This window comes from Mastigoproctus giganteus, chromosome 10 (assembly GCF_048544385.1).
Source record: "Mastigoproctus giganteus isolate SK-2022 chromosome 10, ASM4854438v1, whole genome shotgun sequence".
Taxonomy (NCBI): Eukaryota; Metazoa; Arthropoda; class Arachnida; order Uropygi; family Thelyphonidae; genus Mastigoproctus; species Mastigoproctus giganteus.
This window is the reverse complement of record NC_143584.1, coordinates 8,216,083-8,241,920: the sequence shown is the minus strand read 5'-3', so window position 1 is coordinate 8,241,920 and position 25,838 is coordinate 8,216,083. Positions and strand designations below refer to the sequence as shown.

At 35.9% G+C, this 25,838-nt stretch overlaps 1 protein-coding gene across 1 annotated transcript in view; it reads left to right on the top strand.

Annotated features, from left to right (window-relative positions):
- The window catches only part of LOC150078668 (uncharacterized), a 207,181-nt gene that overhangs the window by 114,109 nt on the left and 67,234 nt on the right, over window positions 1–25,838 (top strand). The window contains exon 4 of the mRNA XM_090382218.1: window positions 10,988–11,135. Coding sequence (XP_090238344.1) covers window positions 10,988–11,135 — 148 coding nt within the window. The remainder of the gene's footprint in view (window positions 1–10,987; window positions 11,136–25,838) is intronic.

The following is a 25,838-nucleotide window of genomic DNA, read 5'->3' as shown; positions in this document are numbered from 1 at the left end:
ATTCTACATCTATCCTTTCTTAATTTGAACTTATGTCCCCGTAGGTTCGTAATCTGAACAAGTGGAAGGATCCCATCAGAATTCAGCGTGCTCAACCCATTCAAGGCCTTATAGACCTCAATCAGATCACCGCGCAGGTGCCTAGTCTCCAGCCACTGCAATTTGCAGAACTTAAGCCTCTCTTGGTAAGAGAATCCCTTCATTCCCCTCACCAATCGTGTTGCTCTTCTCTGTACACGCTCAAGCAAATCTACATCCTTCCTAAAATGAGGCCTCCAGACTTGTACGCAATACTCAAGGCGTGGCCTGACCATTGCCTTATACAGAGGGACAATCACCTCCTTTTCCCTGCTAGCAAAATTCCTATATATCATTGACAAAACCCCATGACCTGCCCTAGCAGCCTGTCTGCATTGCTCAGAAAACTTCATATCTGACTGCACAATTACTCCCAGGTCTTTTTCATTTTCTAACACCTTAAGTGTAGTACCACACAGTTGGTACGTTTCTCTGGGGTTACTTCTACCCATATGCAGTACTTTGCATTTGTCAAGGTTGAACTTCAGTTGCCACTTCTTAGCCCATCTGCCCAAATTATCTAGATCCTGTTGCAGTAGCACACTGCCATTACTGTCATTAACAACCCTGCCAACCTTTGTGTCATCTGCAAACTTCGACATTAAGCCTGATATACCTTCATCAATATCATTGATAAATACACAAAACAACAGTGGACCCAACACCGAACCCTGTGGGACTCCACTAATAACATTAGTCCACGAAGAGCAGCACCCATTGATTACCACCCTCTGTCTTCTCCCACTTAACCATCCTCTTATCCATTGTAGCAACTTACCCTTAATACCATTCTGCTCCAATTTGTACAGTAGTCTTCCATGCGCAACAGTGTCAAAAGCTTTCCTGAAATCCAAGTATATGATATCAAAATTATTTTTCGCATCCAGTTCCTTTGTGACCACATCATAATAACCAATCAAATTTGTCAGACAAGACTTTCCCTTAACAAACCCATGCTGTGTTTGAATTATTGCTGCAGTCTTGTCTAGATGATCCTGCAATGCATCTTTAACCAGTGACTCCATTATTTTACCCGGAACAGAAGTTAAACTAACTGGTCAACAGATATTCTGTGTCCAGAAGAGGGAAAAAAAAAGATTTCTGATGTTATAAAAGGTAGTGGTAGGATCCAACCTGGAAATGAAAATTTTGGTCCTGAAGTTTTAAAAAAACAGTGATGTTATATTTAATTCTCTGAATGTGAGTATCTGATGCAGGGCAATCATCATCCATTTACACCAATAGATAAGTTGGTGTAAATGAATTATGTCACCATTCGAGTTTATCAGGTGAAACAGGTCGTGAAGAGACAGAGGTTGTAGGATCTATAGACAGTTTAAGACCCATGATAGTAGTGGAAACTATACTAACATAGGGGATATTAGTTTTGCTACAGGAAATCAGATTTTGACTTATTAACAGCACTGTCTTATTAATGAAACCACTGATAAGACAGTGCATGGATTGAGAGTGCTGTTGGTAGATGAAGTGGAATTTCAAAGAACAATGGTTTCTAACTTTTTTTAAAGCATTTAAGTAGATTGCCAATGAGGACTGGACCTAAAATGCAGTGGAAAGGACCTCACCAGGTGGCAGTAAAACTTAAGCAGAAATTAATAAAATCAAAATTTGTATGCATTACCTGCATTCATTTGAAATTGAATGCAGGTAATATGTACAAACAGAAAGTCTCTCCAAACTAATGGAGAGACTTTCTGTTCTCACTGAAGATCAAGCACCAAGTACCTGGTACTAAGGCTTGGGCTTAGGTTCAACTTAGGCAGAACTGTGGGTAATGATATTTGTCTCTAAGTTACAAATATCTTTTTAAATTTGTACATTTAAAAATCTAAGGTGATGCCATATGCTTCAAAGCTTACTGGCTTGCATCAGCTAGGAGGTGTTCTCTGTTAGTAAACATATACTTAACTGGGAATTATTTATTTTGTCTAAGAGAACAGCCAAGTGGTGCATAAAAGTAAAACTCTCACTTAAAAACATAAATGTTCCGCTTACGTTTAACACCTAGAACCAGACCACATTTGTCCAACACAACAAATTGAATACTGCTGTTCCACAGCACAATACTATAGGTTTGTTAGGATATTTCAGTACAATAGTTACTTAGGCAGAACCATGGATAATGATATTGTCTCTGAGTTGAACATAAATCCCAGCCTTGGCACCAAGTATTCACCACTTGTTCTTCAATGAGAACAGAAAGTCTTCCCATAATTGAAACTGAACACAGGTAACCTTCACACAAAAGGGCAACAGCCACATCAATTATAGGAATCTCATTAAATGCTATCTGGTTAGTGAGAGAGGCTGCCAGGGAGTTTACTGAACCATTGAAGTTAATAATGAGGGAATCTTTGGACTCCGGAGCGATTCCTTTGGATTGGAGAAGTGCAAACATATCACCAATACATAAAGATGGCTCTAAGAGCGAAGTTGGTAACTACAGACCTGTTAGTCTGACTTCAGTAGTAGGAAAAATCTTAGAAGCAGTGCTTTTTTTGAAAAGAAAAAGGTGCCAGTACTCATTCTTTGCTATCAGGAAAAATTGAAAATTAAAAGGATATGAAAAGTACTCTAAAAATTTTTTTTTCCTGATATTGTTACTTTAGTAGTAATGTTTTTGGTGTAAGAACAGAAAATTTAGTATATTAACACAGTTTATTAAGCATAAATTTATTATTGAAGTATATAAATTAATAAATAAAATGTGAGTAAAATAAGTAAATAAATCGGTCAACTACTGAGTGCCGGGCACTCAGGATGAAGGGTCCGTAGTCACAAATGGCCATTAGTGTAGTATCTCAAATAGAGAGCTTTATGGTAACTGAAAAAAGTTTCTAGTACCACGGCTTGGCCTGAAACTGAGGAACTAATGAAAATGTTGTCTATTTGAGTCTTTCCAGTTGTGAATGACAAGGGTGGGAGAAGCGACTCCAACTTCTTCCTAGAGAAACGCTTAAAATCTTGGGGGAGAAGAGACTAGCAGGTGAGGGCTGTGCAAGACTTCTTGCAGGTACATCCCCACCACTGCTGCCTCAACACTGGCTCTCTGAGTACCTCCTTGCCAGGACAACTCTAGCTTTGAAAATTGTTAAAAAATACTTGTTGCAAAATTTATAAATGACTTTTATAGAATTATTAAATAACTATTTAGCAATATTTTTGTCACCAAAAGGACAGTTACTTAGTACAAAGAAGTGCGCTATTGAAGTGCAATAAAAATTGATTTTTTAATTTTAACACAAAAAGTAAGTGATAGATTTCAATCGGAATAGCTTTCCCTTGATAAGCATCGAATAACACATAGCTAATGTGATTTTTAAATTTTTAGCTCCATTAGCGACAGAAATAGGGGGAGACATGAAAATTTCTCAGATTTTCCTGTCTGGCGCCGCCATTTTTTAATTTAAAAATATTTTAAAATTACATTTTGAACCTACTCATTGAGCCCTTTCCAATGGCATATAATAAGCTATAGGTTGTCGACAACATTTTTGTCCCTCACCCCCCATTTCTCAGACAGATTTTTGTCAACAACGATCAATATGGTTGACCCACATGATGTACAAACCCATGCAAAGTTTCAAGTCATTAGGTTGAGTGGTTCCAGAGATACAATGCTGTGACAGATGGATGGACAGACAGACAACCGAGTGACAATATAATGGTCCTTCGTTAGACTACAGACCCTAAAAATAATAAGTAAAAATAATTTCATTATACAGTTTTTGTAGAATATTCCAAATTTTTATTAAGTTCTCATCTGACACCCTATGCTGATTTCTTTTCTTCCTCTGTGTGTCTCTTGCTGAATGACATTTCCAAAGCAGCCACAAATCGACATATTTTGCTGGATCGAAGCAAGCCAGTGGTGGGCCTACAATTTTAAGAAACAGTAGTGAAGAAACTGTTTTTGTCATCAACTAAGCTCTGGTTGGACTGGTGATCAGATTCATTTGTGAAAATCCTTGTTCACATTCACTTGATGAAATTGGTATCGTACTCAGAGCGTCCATCAAATGCTTCAATTCTCCCGAAACCATCTTTTCAATTTGGTATTCCCGAAATTCATGAATTGTATCTCTTTCATTTAACTGTAACCTAATTGACAATTTTCTAACTTCATTTTCACCAAATGCCAACAATTCATGTTTAGAAGGTTTAATACTTTCATTGTCCTCGTTTTCCTTCTCTCATCATCGGTATTGTCACTAGTTCTTAAATTACAATTTTTTTTTTCTTTTCTTTTCTTTTCTTTTTTTTTCTTTTTTTTTTTTGAAACTGTCCAAAATGTCAGTGTCATTTGGATATTCAGGTACTGTGACCAGGTAAACAGAGATAGGGAAAATTTACAGAAAAATATGGATACGGAAAAAAAAACGCACTTCCACGAAGCAACAGATGATTATTTGTCGACGTAAAAGAAAATCACTCTCTCCTAATTCTTGAACGGAGTGCTTACAGTTGATTCACAGTGGTGTCCAACCTACGGCCCACCCAGAACATGAACTAAAACAGCGTCTTAAATTTTGTTAATTATAAAAAAATTTTTCTCATTAAATGCTTTGTTCAGTAAATGTAATTGTGTATTATACTTAATAAAATTTTTGAATATTTTCAATTTTTTACATGCAACAAGATATGGAAAATGTAACACACTAAAGAAATCTAACTTTGAATTTTTTTTTAATATGGCCCCTGTACAGGAAAAGTTTGGACACCACTGCAGTAGAAGGTGGACCAGAGCCCATTGGGAATACCCCTTGAACGGCGCGACTTCTCCGTATGTAGTAGTAGTAGTGGCGTGTGATGCAAGAAAGCAAGTGTATGAGCTTATGCAGCATCAGCCAAAAAAAAAAAAAAAAAAATCACACTATTCCCTCCAAATGCCTGTCCAGTTCCTCCTTAAATTTATTCAACTTATCAACTTCCACAATGACAGATGGAAGTTTTTCCAGCAAATAACCACCCGCTGGCTAAAGGCAAATTTCTGCACATCTATTCTACATCTGTCTTTTCTTAATTTGAATTTATTCCCCCTTAGGTTCGTAATCTGAACAAGTGGAAGGATCCCATCAGAATTCAGCGTGCTCAACACGTTCAAGGCCTTATACACCTCAATCAGATCACTGCACAGGTGCCTAGTCTCCAGCCGCTGCAATTTGCAGAACTCTCTCTTGGTAAGAGGATCCCTTCATTCCCCTCACCAATCTTGTTGCCCTTCTCTGTACACACTCAAGCAAATCGACATCCTTCCTAAAATGAGGCCCCCAGACCTGTACACAGTACTCAAGGCGTGGCCTGACCATTGCCTTATACAGAGGGACAATCACCTCCTTTTCCCTGCTAGCGAAATTCCTATATATCATTGACAAAACCCCATGACCTGCCCTGGCAGCCTGTCTGCATTGCTCAGAAAACTTCATATCTGACTGCACAATTACTCCCAGGTCTTTTTCTTCTACCACCTTAAGTGTAGTACCACACAGTTTGTATTTTTCTCTCGGGTTACTTCTACCCATATGCAGTACTTTCCATTTGTCAAGGTTAAACTTCAGTTGCCACTTTTTATCCCATCTGGACATGTGGTCGGATAGGTTCTACCAGGTACCACTAAGTTGTAGAATCGTAAACCCTTTAGCTCTCTAGCAGCAGCAGCAGCACTAATTGCCTAAATTGCCCAAAGGCCAGAAATGTGAACAGTGCGTATCAAGTTAATTCTCTCCTAATCCGTTCGTTATATGAAAATTTTCTTCACTCAACGGAAAGTATTTTAAATGTAACTTCCAAGGAGAATTCAAAATAATTCGCTATAAAAGGACCTTGTTAAACAGAGATCCGACTGAATAATTTAGATTTATAAAAATGGTTATACAGATATATTTTATCTAGAAAATTTTTCTAGTTTTATATAAAATCTAGTTTTATATAGAAAATATCTTAACAATAGACAGTGAAAAATGCAAATTTAGTTAAATAATTTTAAGCTTATTTGAATAGTAGGTAAACATGTGGAAAAAATTTACAGAACATTACAAATTTTGAAGTGCATTGCATCCAAATGTCACACATCACTGTTAATAAAGGTGCCAGTATGCCGTACTGTTGCTGTACTGTTCCAAAAAAAGCACTGTGTAGAAACAATGATTAAGAGTGCAATTCAGGAACATTTAGATAGATATGGCATTCTGAATAAAACATAAAATGGTTTTGTTAGGGGAAAATCATGTTTAACTAACTTAGTAAGCTATTTTGACTGTTACTCATGAGCTAGATGAAATTCTGATGGGAAAAATTCTGACAGTTTATTTGGATTTTAGCAAGGCATTTGACTCAGTCCCTCATTAGAGGTTACTGTATAAGCTGGAACATGTTGGGATTACTGGAAAAATTCCAAGATGGATTAGTAATCCATCTTAGAAGACGATTGTGATTAAGGCAGAAGGTTGTGATTAATGGATATTCTTTAGATTAGTGTAAAATCAGAAGTGGGGTCCTCAAAGATCGGTTCTTGGATCACTGTTGTTTCTGATTTTCAATAATGACATCAACAATGGGATAGAAGGCTTGATGCCAAAATTTGCAGATGACATAAAGATTGGTAGAGTAGTAATGTTCAGTATCAAGCAACGCTCCTTCTGAATGACTTGAACAGGCTGCAAGAATGGTCAGAAAAGTGGCAGCTGTGTTTTAATGTGACAAAATAGCAACCCCAAAAAAATTATACACTTGATGGGGTTGAATTAAAAACAGTAGAGGAAGAAAGGGATCTGGGAGTTACAATACCAGCAGATGTGAAGTTTTCTGAGCAGTGTAAACAGGCAGCCAGAAAACCTCCATGGTGTCCTATCGATAATTTATCGAACATTATCCTGTAGAGATGTGGAGGTCATAGTCCAACTGTATAAGGCAATTGTAAGATCACAAATGTTGATGGTGGTGGTTTTTGAGTCAAGAGACCCATAAAAAAATTTCCTGATTATTATATGTTTTGAAGTATAACTCTAAGAACTGACTCGATAAGTCCTTATTGATGCTTTCTGTTTGTTAGAAGAGTTTACAAAAGTTTGCACTAGCATGTTCAGTAAATGGCCACATGTTAAAACTCGGTTACTGCCAGACAGGTGTTAACAATGCCTGAAGAGTGTAGAGATGATAAAGAGATTAGTAGGGGGGGGGCACAATAGTATATTCTTACTAAAAAGACTTAAGTCCTGTAAAATGCAGTGTCTGGAAACTAGGCAAGTGCATGGTGACCTAATTGTAGTGTCTAAAGCTTTTAAAAGAGTTTCCATCTTTGCTCTTAGTCATCTGACAAAGAGTAAAGATGTGATCATAATATGCACAAAGATATAAGATGAAAAAGAATGGTTGCAGCACAATGTTTAAAAGTGGATAGTTTGAATAAATTTTAGAAAGTGGATAAATTATTAGAAGGGATAAGGTAATGAAATAAGTTTTTTTTTTTGTGTTGATAGTGTATAATCTTGTTTCCCTGAGTCATTCTGTCATTAAGAAACACAGTAGGCTTTTATGTGAAATACCAACAGTTCAGAGCAAAAAGAAAAATATGTCATTTATCATATTACTACATGATAACAAATTGTATTGGTCAGGTAATGAGATTTGACAATTTGAAATTTTGACTGGAAAAATTGGACTAATGTTTTTCTCACTGTTCATTGCCATGATCCTGAGATAGAAAAGGCCCAGAGGGCATCATCTGAAAGGCTGATTTGGAAAGCTGATTTACTGAAACTTGATACATTTTATTCATCTTTTCAATGAATAAAAGTTGGTTGGCTTTTATATCTTTAAAGTCTCTTAAAATTTTTCTTCACTGTACATCTGACCCTGAGATTGCCCATTTAAAAATTCTGCAGGGACATCTGTGATTGCTGAGAGGAATGCCTATGTGGAGCTTTCCTAACAAAATTACTTGAACCTAAGGGTCAGTCTGGAATCCTTTATGAATACCATATATTCTGGCATATAAACTGACCCTGAAAGCATTAAAAATACCATCTAAAATGTTATGATCAACTTATTGTTTGATAAGTTTCTGGCCTCACATAGAAAGGAGATGTATGTTTTGTGCACATAATTTTTTTCATTAATTTGAACCTTTATGTGAATGAATGAAAAGCAGCCATCTACAGAAACCTTGGGCAAAAGGAGAAACAATGAACCTCCTGCCCAGAAGGCACTCGAGGAATTCTGGGGAATCCTTGAGTGCCTTCTGGTGAGAGAAAAAAAGGTGAGATCTCAACTGGGGTAACCTGTGGGAGCAGCAAAGTTAGCCCTGCCCCTGGATAGATCTAAAAAGGAAGAAAACCAAGAACATGTAATAGATAACAGAATGAGAGATCTGGGAGGAAGAAGTACAACAGTCGATCAGGAAGTCACACAAGTGGTGAACCCCAGGATTAGATAACATCCACAACCTCTGGTACCAAAAGTTCAGCTGCACACACACACACACACACACACACACACACACACACACACACACACACACACACACACACACACACACACACACACACACACACACACACACACACAGGCATATAGCGGAGCAGTTTACCCAGATAATAAGATACCCTGGCACAATCTCAGAGTCTGACTCAAGGAATCACCCACCTGAAGGCTAAGGACAAATATGCTGCAAATATGGCAAACTACTGATCAATTACCTGTCTCCCAACAACGTTCAAGATCCTGACCAGTTACATATCTAAGTAGCGATTGACCATTAACGCGAAGTTATGGAGCAAGCACCTCAACGAAGTTATGGAGCAAGCACCTACAAGAAGCACCTCAACCTGTACATGGTCTACACTGACTACTGAGGCCTTCGACTCCATGCCCCATGGCTGGCTGATAGAGACACTGAAGATCTACAAAGTCAACCCGACACTAACACATTTCCTAGAAGCAACCCTGGCAAAATGGAGGACCACCATTAAGGTCAAGAATATCATAACCAGGCCAATATCCATCAGAAGAGGACTCTTCCAGGGAGATGCCCTGAGCACACTATGGTTCTGTCTAGCACTCAACCTACTGTCCACCTGGTCAAGAACAGCAAATACAGATATACCCTAAAAAAAGGGAGGAAGAGCTTGTACACCCCCCCTCTCAACTGATGTACATGGATGATATTAAACTTTATGCCACAACTGAGAATTAACTCCAACAGCAACTCTGAATCACCAAACAGTTCAGGCCTTACATCAGGATGCAATTTGGCCTAGACAAATGCAAGACCCATGGATTACTAATCTGACATCTAGTCGGATAAAACTACCAGCTAAAGACCAGTGAAGAGATTGAAGCCATGACAGAGTGAGAGATATACAAATATCTGGGGATGATGCAAGCCCACCAGTTAGAACACAAGGAGATCAAGGCCTGCCTGACTGAGAAGCCAGCTAAAATTAAAGCTGAATGGTGGGAACATGGGCACAGCCATAAACACTTACACAGTCCCAGTACTAACGTACTTCTTCAGGATTGTAGATTGGACCTTTATTATGCCTTTATTTAACACTCTGATATATTTTCTGAGATTCAGTTATCAGACTTCACTATTGTTGCAGATGATTGAAATATGCAACAAGCTTAACTAAAGTCTGTGCATCTAGATTCAACACAGCTGGACCACTTTTCAACAGCACAGCAACTTCAGTTTGGATCAGAATTGCAATTTACCTTTAAGATGAGATCTTCAAGAGAAATTGTCTTGATCTCCTGTTTGCTTCATTCGGTATTGTTTTAAGTCACAATATATTCTACTCTTTCAGTGTGAGGATATCACCTCTTATTTTTGAGATTCACTCTTCTGCCAAGCAGCCCAGCTCATTATCCATACATCAACTGAAATATAACTAAGGAAGGCTAGCTAATTGTCATCCCAGAAATCTTATTCATGTGAATCATTATATCCCACTTTTGAATTTGGCCAACAGTGTGATCACTTAACTGATGCTCTTCACACCATTCTCTTAGTCATCATTTATATCTCTCTCCCCTCTCTGGTACCCATAATTTGATATTTCATAATTTTAACATAATGGTTTCAGTGTATTGTGAGCACAATTTTGAAAACTACTGCTTTAAACTGTGTTCTATTGTTTTAATTACCAAAAAAAAAAAAAAAGACTGGAAATTTTTTTTGAGTTCAACATTTGAAAGTTTTAGTTTCTGGAATTCACTTGTCAATTGCATCATGTGGTCAGGCAAGCTGTGGATTTCTTGCCATTGCCCTATAGGAAGATTCATTCAAATAAACTTGATGTCAGAAAACAAAAGAACTTTGACTGATCTCACCGTGTATGTGCACACACACACACACACACACACTCTCTCTCTCTCTCTCTCTCTCTCTCTCTCTCTCTCTCTCTCTCTCTCTCTCTCTCTCTCTCTCATTGTGATTTGTGATTCTCCAGAACTCTTTTAACTAGCCAATTTCCATGTCTCTTCAAGGCCAACCAGTTAGACTCTCCTCTGGTGCTAATAATCTCAATTTGATTTTTTTGACAGTTCATAGAAAATGCTGCCCTTGGTGCTATAAATGATCTAATCACTTTACTTTTTTTTTTAAATCTTGGTAAGTTCTCAGTTTATTTCTCATATCATTGTTCCTGTTTTTATTACTGTTTTAGACACTTTCCCTATTATATATGCACTGTAATTTGGTGTACTGTAGTGCATGTTTTGTTTTAATGTTTCATAATTGAAATCAATGATTACAGTTTTACCTAAAGATGACAACATTCCACATGGTATTTTTAGTATGGAACATGGAGATGATGCAAATATCAGTTTTAATTATTAAATAATAATTAATCTTCAAAAGTTTGATTACTATTATATGATGTTTTAGATATTCTACTATTCAAGAACTTAGCCAAGATTGTGTTTCTAGTCCTGATATCCCTCCTCCTCTAGTTCCTCACCACCAAGATGGCAGTGATGATAATGATAGTGATGACCATTTAGATAGTCTGTATGCTCATCCTTTAAAGAAAAAGGTGAGATAAATTTTCATATTTTTTGCTGCATAGCTATGTATTAAGTTTTAAATATTAAGGAATTATTTCTTCTCTAAAAATTCATTTTAATTCATGAATGTGTTAATAAAAAGACTAACACTTCAAAACTAAGAAAAATTGGGAAAAATATATATAAAGAATAAAATGGTGTTTTGAATGTTTGAAATGGTGTTTTGTGAGTTGTAAGTTGACAGTACACCTTAGATACACAAATTCAAACAGCACATTGTATGGTTGTTCAAATGAAATATAATTTAAAAAAAAAAGCAGTTCAGAAATACACGTTAAAAATAAGCAACTCTGGCATTGAAACATTAGAATCTTTATTGTGGTTACAATATACAATCACAGCTATATGGCTAGGGGTTTTACACATATGTTCTACATGTTTTATGACGGATGTAGCATTGACAATCAAGAACTTAGCCAAGAGTGAATTTCTGGTCCTGATACAGAGTGATACATTAGTTCCGTTGTTACTTAGTGTTAGCAAAACACACACACACACACACACACACACACACACACACTGATTTTTGATCACTTTCATTTGAGAGATACTGATGACTTTTAAGCAGCATGTTCACAGGCCCATGCAAAGCTGGTAATAGGCCCAGGCTAGATGGGAAATGTAGGCCCTATTTCAAACTGCGCATTAAGTATTTTTGTAATCAGTGCTAAATATATATGATTTATGTATGGGTATATACATGTACATGTAGTGTACATGATGTACTAACAAGTAACAGAACTGAATAAAAGAACTAGAACGATTTATAAAAAAGGTAATGGCAAGCAATTTTATTCAAAATGGATATAAGACAATAGAGTACCGTACGGTAATAAGAAGCAGTAAATACAATAGTACATTCATGTTTATTCTGTATTCGGAATTTCAGATCAGAAATGGTCATCACTTCTTCACATTCAGAAATGATTTCCGTGCTTTTCTTTGGGCAAATTCATCTATTACACCAGAAAAATCAATCAACTTTGCCTTGTCACTGTTGATGTTCAAAATTGCTAGTTCGTTTTAAGACACTGAAGCTCCTGTTAGAGGCCCCTTTTGTTGGCAATGACAGAAAAATGTGCAATGCGATGAGGACATTTGGGAAAAAATTGCCCAATCTCAAGTTCAATATTTGACCATAAATTTTCTTCGGTAACACAGCATCAAATTTGAAATTCACATCAAAAATTCTTTTAAGAAGAAGCATTTCACTCTGAATATCACTTGAAATATGACTTGGGTATCACAGCTGAAACTGTTTAGCTTTTTGTAACAATTCATTCTCATCTAGCTACTTAAAGTGCCACAAAAAATCAAAAAAGTCCACAAATGTCCCTGACTGCAGAAAAGCGACGTGAAAGGCCATCAATAACAAAGTCAATTATGGTGAGGAACACATTCACCCTGAAGTAATTTTCAGCATCCTTTTGAGTTGGGTACCCCATGCGAGTAGCAAAACTATCTGGCACACTAATATTGATTGACACATGCCATGCTTCTTTAAGTATATCATTCCATTTCTCTCTCAGCTTCAGGATATCTGCCCATAGTTGATCAATGTTGTCCCTTTCTACATCTAATGTGGCATCGAGATTCTCTTACCAAGTTGACCTCGTGGATCATTGTGAGAACTTTAATCCAAATGGCTGATATCAGTACACATTCAAAGGTATCCAAGTATTTTTTGATACACCGAAGATCAGACTTACACTCTGCTGTCAAATTAGCAACTTCACTCAGCTCTGCCACTGCATTTCTAACACTGTCCAAATGCCATGCAATTGGTCTTACACAGTAAATTCTCGCTGACCATATTGTTTTTGACATTTTATGCAGTGAGACAGGAAGGTGTTCTTTCAATATCTCCCAATGCTGAGGACTAGAACTGAAGACATTGAACATTTTCTGTATGATTCCAAAGAATGTTATAGCTTCACTGCAAGCTTCAGCATAATCCATACCAACGAGATTTAGAGTATGATTTGCACAATTGGAGAAAATGCAGTTCTCATTCTTCTCCTTTAAGATAGCCTGCGCACCACTGTACTTCCTGCTATATTGGAGCCATTGTCATATGCTTGACCCACACAGTCTTCAAAGTTCAGATTGAGACATACTAAGAAGTCTAAGATTTTCTCTGCAATTTCTTCGCCCATCTATTCGGAAAATTCATAAAATGCAAGAAAAAGTAAAAGTAAAGTGCAGCCATTATCAACCCACTGCAGGATGGAAGCCTCCTCAACAATTCATGCTGAGGGAAATGGACCATAATCTGCCACGCTGGTCCAGTGCGGGTTGGCAGATCGACCGTATTCAGCAGTCAGGGGCTTGAACCCCGGTCTACTCAAAGAGCGTGTGCTACTGCACTCCCGCTCCTGCCCACTCGGCTACGGAGGCCTGAAAGTGTTCTTCAAATGAAAAATTGGTATCTTCCCTCTTTACATATCTGATGATGAATGATAGCTGTTCTTTGTGAGACCAGCAGGTGTTCCATCAACAGCAATTGCAAAATACTTTGCAGCTTTTATTTCTTCAGTAATGCTCTTTTGCACAAATGATCCACATATTTCAATGAACTCATTTTGTATTTTATTTGATAGGTAGTGTACCTGGAGCCGAGTTTCTTTCTCCTGTGCATGCCGTACATGTGCAACACGTTCAGCTAATACTGAATCATATTTGGTCAGAAGCTCAACAATACCCCGAAAATTTCCATTATGACTATCGTCAATTTGTTCAGAAGAACCATGGAAAGCGAGTTCCCTCTCTGACAGGCGCCTCCGTAGCCAGGTGGGCAGGAGCAGCAGTACGTAGCACACGCTTCTTTATTAGACCGGGATTCGAGCCCGTGACCACCAAATACAGGAAAGGTCAGGGAATGACCACCGCATATCTCCGGAGCAATATGGCCTTAGTTGCTAATGCTCCTAAAAACCAAACAACAAAAAAAAAAACCCTCTCTGACAAAAATAGGATGATATCAAAAATGTGATGAAGAATTTTATTCCATTTATTACTTTCAGCCTTGAGCCGGTCAACAATATAATTGCCAATTGAAGCTGAAGCACCGCTCATTGCTGCATTACTTGCTTCTTTCCGTGCAATATAGTTTTTCTTGTGTAAGTTAGAATTTTCATGACTTGGAATGCGATCCTTTAATTTTCTCAACCCTTTCTCAATACTCCATCCTGGATGACTGGTTAATACACTTACATTAAAAGAGACACCCCCCCGCCCCTTGGTAAACAAAAAACAAGGTGCTCTATACAGTGATTGCTTTGCATAACTCCAACACAGCCAGTCTCATTTATATTTTCTCTTTATTTATGAATGTTGTTACGGCAAAAAGTGAGTTGGAAATGAGTGATTATCCTTATCCTTGGGGACATCAGTTGGTACTTCATAGTCCTGAACTTTTAGAAATGATTCAGTGTCAATTCTATTCCTCTTATCAATAAGTCCAATGTCAATTTGTGATGTGGAAGCTTTTACAGCTGTGGACCCTTTTTCATTATTATTAGCATCAGCTTCAGTTGGCAATTGTGGTCCACTGTTTGCGCTATCAATTCATCTTCAGTTTCTTTGGGAGTTTTACCTTCTGTATCGGTAGCTGGTCCTGGTCCAACAGCCTGGTTATCAAGATCAGCGTGGTCATTCTCTAATTTACATTGATGGTGATGTCTAATTACGAAGTCATTAATTGAGTTGGATTTTTTTGATAGCTTCTTCTTGCAATTTGGCATGCTTTCTCTTTGCTGCATCATTTTCACATTTTTTCATTGTCTGAAGTAAAAAAAAAAAAAAAAACAATAGTAAGTAACGCATCTTAATTTTGTTCAATCTACCAGGGGAAGTAGGCACTCCTCAGAATCATAGGCCCATGCCAGTGGCTCACCTGGCCCCCTCCCTTGATATGGCCTGCATGTTCACAGGACCAAAGATATGTTAATCAGGTTGGGTTGTTGCTAAGTTTTTCAGAACTTCTTATACCCATATCTCTGCAGCTAGGTTTTGACATTCAGAGCGGTGTTGAGATTTTGTGTTAACCTTCATCACTATATGAACTTCTTACACTTTTAGATCATGTCATGAGTAGTATAATAAATGGGGATTCTGGGAAACTTTTCCACTTTTACAAACAAAAAACAAATGCTCTAAAAACCCCCATTTTTCCTTAACATCGTTCATTTTTCTAAAATAAATTACAAAAATTGAAAAATTAGAATAATTTGTAGGTTTAAGAAAAAAATGACTAAAATGTCTTCCTTTTTAATAAATTTATTTCTTTTTCATATTTTTTGCTTCGAAATCAATTCTTTTCCGTACCTTTATAAATTAGTTTATTTTTATTTTATTGTAATTTTGAATATTTTTATGTGTTATTTCGTGGTTGAATCTATGTGGTAAAAAGACTAAATTCATTTATGTGAACAATTACTTTATCTTCTTTTTCTGTTTTTATTATTTCAAATTTTTTGAATGGAATAGATTAGAACTGTCCAGTATTTTGTCGTCATTTTATTAGTTCCATTTATAAAAACAATTTTTTCAGAGATTTTTTTTTTTCAAATTGAAAAATTATTAAAAAAAAAAATTTGAAAAATTGTCTTTGTATAAATGGAAATAAAATTCTGCAAGAAATGTGAGAAAGAAAAAATGAAAGTGAATTTAATGCATCACACCCATATCATAGAGATTGTAATAAAGAATATCAAAAAGAATGTTATTAATCTAAAACATCACTCAAAAACAGAGAAGTTATTTCATAAGAATGTGCAAGAGAAGTACAAAAATATTATTTGAAGAAACATAGAAATACAGAATTGCAGGTAAGAAGTCTTATGGAATTTAAAGGAAAAGAAGTGCAAAAAATTTTTGAAAAAGAAATGCTTATTTCAGAATTTTCCAAAATATCCAAGGTGTGATATTTATCAAACAGTATGTAAAGAATGTGCAAAAAACTATCTCATGAACAAGTATAATTGTCATAGATTGTGAATGCAGAATGAAAGTCATAAATTAAGTATATATAATCATAGAAAATCAGAACAACACAATGAATCTTCTAGAAAAGAAAAAATGAATTAATTTAAAATATATGAAAATGCGTGTTTTTCCCATAAAAAACATTGAAAAAATCAACTGTTAAGTAATTATTTTTAAGTGATTTTTATTTTAAAAAAAATTTTCTAATAAATGAGTGAGAAAATATGCTCTGTACTCTGTCAAATGACTGTTATAAACTTCAAAGATATTTGTAAATACTACAAATTTATTGGATATACAAATTTAAATAGAGAAAATTTAATTACTTTTATAACACGAGAAACAGAGTTACATAGAAAAAGTAGAGTTCAATATATTCTAGAAAATAAAAGTATTAGTGAATTGAAAAAATATTGTAATGAAAATCAACTTCATGGCTATACAAGAATAAGAAATAGAGAAGATTTAATTCAGTATTTAATGAATGAAATTGAAAAACAAAAAAGTGAAAAACGTGATAGAAGAGAAAGACAGATATTTGCTAGAATGTTTCATATACTTAATGCTAATGCATTTCCTAACGTAACATAGAAAATACAGCTGAACCAGTGAAAGCAGTAGCCAAAATAAATTTTAATATAGTAAATAGGAGCTTTCGGGATAGTGTATCCCATCTTTAGCTAAGTACGTGCCAACATAACATAAAATGTTAGAAATGGATTAAACTAAAATAAAAAGTGTGTGTTCAGATAACTGAGAGAGAGAGTGCGCACGTGAATGTGAGAGTGTTAAATCACTTACCATGTCGAATCAGGTGATTGTTGTTGTTTGTACCCGGCAAGTATATGGGCTGACTGCCAGCGTTTGTCGTGCTTTAACACTACAGACTCCAAAATTGGGTGTAGCCTTGTACCTCTATTGCAGTTTAAAACATTATGACAGCTAGATATGTTTAGGGACTCTAACCACAGGCGGTGATAGTAGTGACGAGATTGGTCAATCATCTCGCTATCGCGGCTGGGATTGAGGTCATGTTGAGTTGATCAGAAATGCTCTTCGATTGCAGAGTGCACAGAATCACCTTGGCAGATGGACCTATCATGTTTTGCGACGCGGTCCTGGAGCCATCTGGAGCTCTCCCCCGCATAGCATCTTCCACGATTGCATTTCCTAAATTAGAGAAAAATTTTTTTTTACACAATTGTGTAAAAAAAATTTTACACGATTCATAAAATGTGAAATTTGTGAAACATATACTAACCCTGATAAATGTGATGAACACAATAAAAGTTTTACTCATAAAACTTCAGTTAATAATTTTTATTGAAATTTAAGAAAATAGAATCAGCTTAAAAACTTATTTTATTAGAAATTCAAAAAGTGAATTTGATCCTGTGATATTCTTAGAAAATAAAAAAAATATATTATTATTAAAGAAATAAAAGCAATTTCACAGCAAATGATTTTTTAAAATTAATATAAACTTAACAGTTTAAATTTGTAAACAAGATGAAATATGATGTACAGCAGGCCCCCCGTTATAACGCGGTTCACTTTACGCTGATTCGCTATAACACTGTTCTTATATTATAACCCATATCTGACTATAACGCTGTCGTAGATCACTATAACGCTCTTTTACAGATTGCATTTTTGGCACATTTAACGAAATCGTTTCATTTGATGGAGTCGATAGTTTGAAAATAAATATCAAAACAGCATTAAAATGTTTCCCAGGCCGACTGGAGAACTTTTCCCACGCTCATTGATATTTTCTCGCATGCTAATTTAATTGCAGTACAGTGACTTGTTATGTAGTTCTGAGATCAACATTTTAAAAAATGATCAAGTATATTGCTTGTAATATTTGCGTTATATGCATTTATCCGAAGTCTAGTCATCACTCAGTACAGTATTAGACATCGTGCATAATGGACAGTTTACTCGAACATTGTATCATAATTAATGCAAGCAGCACAGTTACATTTTCGAAGAGTTAATAATGGCGGATAAGAATGAAAAAGCAACAACGTCTGGGCGCAGTACGAAGACTATAAATGTAAGAAAAAGACTGAATTTGAAAATTAAATTAGACGTTTTGAAGCGAATCGATTCTGGTCAAAGACAAGCAGATGTGTGCCATAATTTAGGACTTGCAAGTTTAACTGTAAGAACAATTATAAAAAAATAAAGAATTAATTTTAGCGGGAAAGATAGCTGTTCCATTGCAAGCAACTAGGGCTAGGCCGGCTATTAGGATTTTATTGAAGATAATATCCAATGCAGAATTCAGTTAAGTTAAATATTATAAAAAAAAAAAAAAAGAGAGAGAGAGATTAACCAATATGATGACCTGAAGAAAACTCACCTAAAAAAAAAAAAGTGGAACCATTTAAAACTAGTAAGGGCTGGTTGAATAGATTTAAAATCCAGGAAGAAGCTGCAAGTGCAGATTAAGGAGCCGAAACTTTCAAAAAAGAACTGGTTAAAATTATTGAAGAGGGATATTATGTGTTATACTTCTCAACAAGTTTTTAACAGAGATGAAGCAGGACTTTTGTGGAAACGAATGCCTAAAAGAAGTTTCATATTGAAAGAAGAAAACATGCCAGGTTTCAAAGCGGCGAAGGATCGGTTGACTTTATTGTTGGGTGGCAACGCTGCAGGGGATTTAAAATTAATACCCCTTTTAGTTTATTTGGAAGATGGCCAAAGTTCAACCCAAAATCGACACATTTTTTCTTGATTAAATTCGTAAATTAAATTAAATCAACTTAGATCAATTAAATTCATGATTTTAATTGGAATTTAAGTTTAATTTTGATACGTAAGTAGTTACCACATAATTATATACGTATGTAATGCAGAATATTTTATATGTACAAATATTTGAATATTAAATATTTTGACCGACATTTGTGCATCTTTTCACTACCATTTGTTATTGCTTAGGAAATATCCTATGGCACCGACCGCAACTCACAAATACATATGTTACCTTATGGGAATGCGGCGCTTGCTTAATGCGGATTCACTCAGCACTCGGTTTTTCCGGAACGAATTGTCAGCATTAAGTGGGAGTCACCTGTATATTCATTTCAAAGTAAAAATCATAGAATTTCACCAGGAACTAACTTAGAAGACTATTATAATTTACTTTTGAATGAAATGTAAAAGAAAATGATACAAGTAGTATTTCATGAGTCTGGTTGTTTTATATGCAGTGCTGAATATTTACTTAATATTATTAATATCAATATATATAATCCTTTAGGAGGAAGCTCATATTGATTTACCTCAAACTCTCAAAATTCTGTTGTCAATGTGAAAAATCAAGGTAATCAGTGTTTGAAATGGAGTGTATTAGCTGTTTACTTAGGAATTTTGTAAATATGATATATAGGAATTCCTATATATTATATAGGAATATAATATATAGGATATAATATATAATATTCAAAATTCCTATATGATATATAGGAATTTTGCTAGCAGGGAAAAGGAGGTGATTGTCCCTCTGTATAAGGCAATGGTCGGGCCACGCCTTGAGTATTGCATACAGGTTTGGAGGCCTCATTTTAGGAAGGATGTAGATTTGCTTGAGCGTGTACAGAGAAGGGCAACAAGATTGGTGAGGGGAATGAAGGGATCCTCTTACCAAGAGAGGCTTAAGTTCTGCAAATTGCAGTGGCTGGAGACAAGGCACCTGTGTGGTGATCTGATTGAGGTGTATAAGGCCTTGAATGGGTTGAGCACGCTGAACCTATGGGGGCATAAATTCAAATTAAGAAAAGACAGATGTAGAATAGATGTGCGGAACTTTGTCTTTAGCCAGCGGGTGGTTAATTGCTGGAACAAACTTCCATCTGTCGTTGTGGAAGTTGATAGGTTAAATAAATTTAAGGACGAACTGGACAGGCATTTTGAAGGAATGGTGTGATTTTTTTTTTTTTTTTGGCTGATGCTGCATAAGCTCATACACTTGCTTTCTTGCATCACATGCCACTACTACTACTTCAAGTTAAAACTCATCCTGAAAGAATTTAATATTATAAAAAATATGAAAATACATTAAATTTTAAAAACATTCCTTTTCCTGTTTCATTAGATGATATTTCTAAGTTCGAAAAGCAAAACAATATTTCTGTTAATGTTTATCATTACAATGACTCTGATGAGTATAATAAGAAACTGTACGGGGAAATAGAGTGGGCCAGTAAATCAGAGAGTCTTATAATGGGAGATTTTAATTTCCCAGATATTGACTGGAATTTGGGGGCTGGTCACTCACACACTAGCAGGGCTTTTCTGGATTTATTGGATGATTGTTTTCTACATCAGCATGTTCGGGAGGCAACTAGAGGGAGTAATACTCTTGATTTGATTATCAGCAGTGATTCTTCATGCATTAAGAATCTGCAGATAAATGAACCACTAGGTGGCAGTGATCACAGTGTGCTGAAGTGGGATTTACTCAAAGAGGTAACTACCATTAGGGGTAAAGGGAAGGGTTATTGCTTCCGTAAAGGCGACTACGATGGTCTTAGACAGTATTTAAATTCTGTACAGTGGGACCAACTGATGATGTTACCAACAGCAAATTCAAAATGGGAAGCATTCAAAGAAATTATCTTGGAAGCTACTACGCTTTATATACCAACTAAGAAATATTGTTCAAGGTTTAGGCCAAAATGGATGTCAGATGAACTAATGAGGCATATGGCAGAGAAGAAAAATGCATGGGATACTTACAAATTAACACATGACACAGAAGCCTATGATAGATAGAAGTTGATATGCAACCAAGTTACAAAGGAGGTTAGGCAGGGGGAGGCAGATTACGAGAAATCCTTGGCAAGTGATGCAAAGAAAAACAGCAAAGAGTTCTTTACTTATGTAAACTCTAGAAGGAAGGGGATGAATCAGATTGGTCCACTTGATATTGATGGGTCAACTGTTGATGATCCTGCTCAGGTAGCTAACAAACTAAATGAATATTTTGCATCGACATTCACATATGAGGAGTTATTCAGCGAGGGGAATGCCAGAGGTGTATTCAACTCTAGCAGTGAGCTACAGAATCTTGAAATAACTGGGAGTAAAACTGTTGAAGATAAACACAAGAAAGGCACCCGGGGTGGATGGGATCTATCCAGTAATATTAAAGGAGGCAGCAAAGGAAGTAAGCAAACCCTTAGCCATAATTATGAGAGCTTCCTTGGACTCAGGGGAGGTACCCATAGACTGGAAATATGCAAATGTGACCCCAATTCACAAAGGAGAATCAAAGGCTGACACAAGTAATTATAGACCTGTGAGCTTAACTTCTGTTCCAGGAAAATTAATGGAGGCACTGGTTAAAGAAGCACTGCAGGATCATTTAGACAAGACTTCAGTTATAGCTCGGACACAGCATGGTTTTGTTAAGGGGAAGTCTTGCCTGACCAATTTGATTGGATACTATGATGCAGTCACAAAAGAACTGGATGCAGGGAATAGCTTTGATATTATATACTTGGATCTTAGAAAGGCTTTTGATACTGTTGCACATGGAAGACTGTTACACAAATTGGAGCAGTGTGACATTGGAGGCAAATTGCTGCTATGGATAAAGGGGTGGTTGAGGGGGAGAAGGCAGAAGTGGTAATCAATGGACACTGCTCATCGTGGACTAATGTTATTAATGGAGTCCCTCAGGGCTCAGTGTTGGGTCCATTATTGTTTTCTGTATTTATAAATGATATTGATGATGGTATATCAAGCTTAATGTCCAAGTTTGCAGACGATACAAAGGTTGGCAGGGTTGTCAGGGACACTACTGACACTATGCTGCTGCAACAGGATCTGGAAAGGTTGAGCAGATGGGCTGAGAGGTGGCAAATGAAGTTTAACATTGACAAATGTGAAGTACTACACATGGGAAACAGCAACCCCAGAGCAACGTATCAACTCTGTGGTACTACACTGAGAGTGGAGAGAATGAAAGGGACTTGGGGGTGGTTGTGCAGGCAGATATGAAGTTCTCTGAGCAGTGCAGACGGGCTGCAAGAGTAGCTCATGGAGTATTGTCAATGATATACAGGAATTTTTCCAGCACGGATAAAGAGGTGATTATTCCCTTGTATAAGGCAATGGTCAGGCCACACCTGGAGTACTGTATACAGGTCTGTAGGCTTCATTTCAAGAAGGATGTAGAGCTGCTGGAACGAGTACAGAGAAGGGCAACAAGATTAGTGAATGGAACAAAGGGGTGCTCTTACGAAGAAAGGCTTAAGTTTTGCAAATTACAGTGTCTGGAGACTAGGCACCAGTGAGGTGATCTGATAGAGGTGTATAAAGCCTTGAATGGTTTAAGCATGCTCAATGCTGATGGGATTCTTCCTCTAGCTCAGAAAAATCACCTGAGAGGGCATAAATTCAAATTGAGGAAAGACAGATGTAGGATAGACGTGCGGAAATTTGCTTTTAGCCAGCGGGTGGTTGGTTGGCGGAACAGACTTCCATCCCTTGTAGTGGAGGTTGATAGCCTAAATAAGTTTAAGGCTCAGCTGGACAGGTATTTTGAACGAACAGAGGGGTGAAGTGGAAGTGGGTTTTTTTTTTTTTTTTTTTTTTTGGCTGATGCTGCATAAGCTTGCTTTCTTGCATCAAATGCCTCTACTAATGCTAATGCTAATGCTAATTACCAAAAAAGTTCGACTTGCCATTTACTGATAATGGAAAATAAATTAGATAAGCATGTGAACCTGTTCTATATTAAGAAACATGTTGAAACTGACAATACTATTAAAGAATGTTATTGTTGGATAAAAAATATGTCAAGAGTAATATGTTCACAGGTGAATAATCATAAAGAAAAAATATATGTATATGATATATATTTAACATTTTTATTCAGAAGAAAAATGAAAACATGTAATAGACTGTGAAGAACCTGTAAAAGTTAAGATGCCTGAACCGATTCAGTTTATTTCAAAAATTATTATCACTCATTAAAAATTACATTTGTTATTTATGCAGATTTTGAAAGTAATACTGAAAAAATACATACTGCTAGACCAAATCCCAAAGATTCTTATATAATGAATTATCAAAAATGAGTTTCTGTTATTATATTAAATACGTTAATGATAACAAATATGAATATAAAGAACATAGATTACATAGAGATGTAGATGCATCAAAAGTATTTATGGAATGGTTGGTTGAAGATGTAAAAACAATATTTAGGATCTGCAATATAAAGAAGATAGGTATCCCTTTCAGATGAAGAACAATTGAACTCTGATAATGGAACAATATGTCATATTTGTGGATTTGAATTTTCAAATGAAATCAAAAACAAATAACAAAAAAAGTTATTACAGAAATTTAGCGGTCATGATCATTTAGCTGGAAAATTTAGAGGTTCAGCTCATAGTTATAATTTGAAGTATAAAAAATGCAGATTTTATTCCAGTAATACGCATAGTTTAAGTGGTTATGATTCACATAGTTTAAGTGGTTATGATTTATTAAGGAATTAGGATTTAATAGCGATAATGTTAAAGTTATTGCAAAAAATGGAGAAAAAATATGTGTTTAAAATTTAAAAAATATAAGGAAATTAAACTCGAAGAAGATGAGTATTTTCTGGATGAAGAAAATTATAAGCAACGATTATCAAAACATTATTTGAGATTTATAGATTCATTCAGATTTATGGGAACTAGAATTTATGGGAATTATAGATAAGCGTGCTAGTAATCTTAAAAAAGATCAGTTCAAAAACATAAATAAATATACTTTTCAGAAGATAAGCTAGATTTAATGATAAGAAAAGGTGTATACCCCACTATGATAATATGAACTCATTAGAAAAATGTGAAGAAACTAAATTACCTGAAAAAAGAAAAAATTTATAGCATATTAAACAAAATATCTGATATATCTGAAGAAGATTACATTCACACACAAAAAGTTTGGAAAGAATTTAACATAAAAACATGGGTGAATTTTGTAATTTATTTTAAAAAATTGATATGTAACATTAGCTGATATAATTGAAAATTTTAGAGATGTTTGCTTAGATGCCTATAAACTAGATCCTGCTTGGTATTATACAGCTAGTTTATCCTGGAATGCAATGCTAAAAATGACAAATATTGAATTACATTTATTAACTGATATTAATATGTACTTAATGATTGAAAAAGGTATTTGAGGTGGAATTAATCAATGTTGTACTATATATGCAAAAGCATATAATAAATATCTAAACGATATCAATAAAAATGAATTATCAACATTCTTAATGTACTTAGGTGCAAATAACTTATATACTCAATCCTTATTGCTCAATCCATACAAGGCCATTTACACTTCAATTAGATCACCTCAGAGGTGCCTAGTCTCCAGAAGCTGCAATTTGCAGAACTTAAGCCTTTCTTGGTAATACCAATCCTTTGTTCCCCTCACCAATCTTGTTGCCCTTTTCTGTACTCATTCCAGCAGCTCTACATCTTTCCTAAAATGGGGCCTCCAGATCTGTATACAGTACTCAAGGTGTGGCCTGACCAATGCCTACAAGGGGACAATCACCTCCTTATACTTGCTAAAAAAATTTAAGTATATCATTGACAAGATACCATGAGCTACTCTTGCAGCCTTTTTGCACTGCTCAGAAAACTTCGTATCTGACGGTACAATTACCCCCAGGTCCTTTTCATTCTCCACTGCCCTGAGTGTAGTACTACTCAATTGATATGTTACTCTGGGGTAACTGCTACCCATATGCAGTACTTTACATTTGTCAATGTTAAACTTCAGTTTCCACCTCTCAGTCTGTCTGCTCAACTTTTCCAGAACCTGTTGCAGTAGTGTACTATCATTACTGTCATTAACAACCCTGCCAACCTTTGTATTGTGTGCAAACTTAGACATTAAGCCTGATACACCTTCATCAATGTCATTGATAAATACCAAAAACAACAATGGGCCCAACACCGAAGTGGGAGACTCCACTAATAACATTAGTCCATGAAGAGCAGTGTCCATTGATAACCACTCTCAGTCTTCTCCCACTCAACTATCCTTTTATCCATTGTAGCAACTTGCTCTTAATGCCATACTGCTCCAATTTGTATAGTAGTCTTCTATGTGCCACAGTATCAAAAGCTTTCCTAAAATATAAGTATATGATATCCACAGTATCCAATCAAATTTGTCAGACAAAACTTCCCCTTAACAAACCAGTGCCGTGGCTGAACTACAACTGCAGCCTTGTCTAGATAATCCTGCATCGCTTCCTTAACTACTGACTGCATTATTTTCCCTGGGACAGAAGTTAGACTAACAGGTCTGTAATTACGCATGTCCTCCCCTTGTTGACTGGGGACACATTTGCACATCTACAGTCCATGGGGACCTCCCCTGAATCCAAGCTCATAAATATGGCTAAGGATTTGCTTATTTCCCTCACTGTCTCCTTCAGTATAACTGGATAGATTCCATCCACCCTGGGTGCCTTTTTTATGTTTAACTTCAAAAATTTCTCCTCCACTTTACTCTCCGTTATTACAAAATAGTTTAGCTCCTTGTTAGAGTTTAGTAAACTTTTGTCCTCCCTTCCTTACAGAATTCCTCATGTGTGAATGTAGATTCAAAGTACTCATTCAGTTTGTCAGCTATATTAGCAGGATCATCAA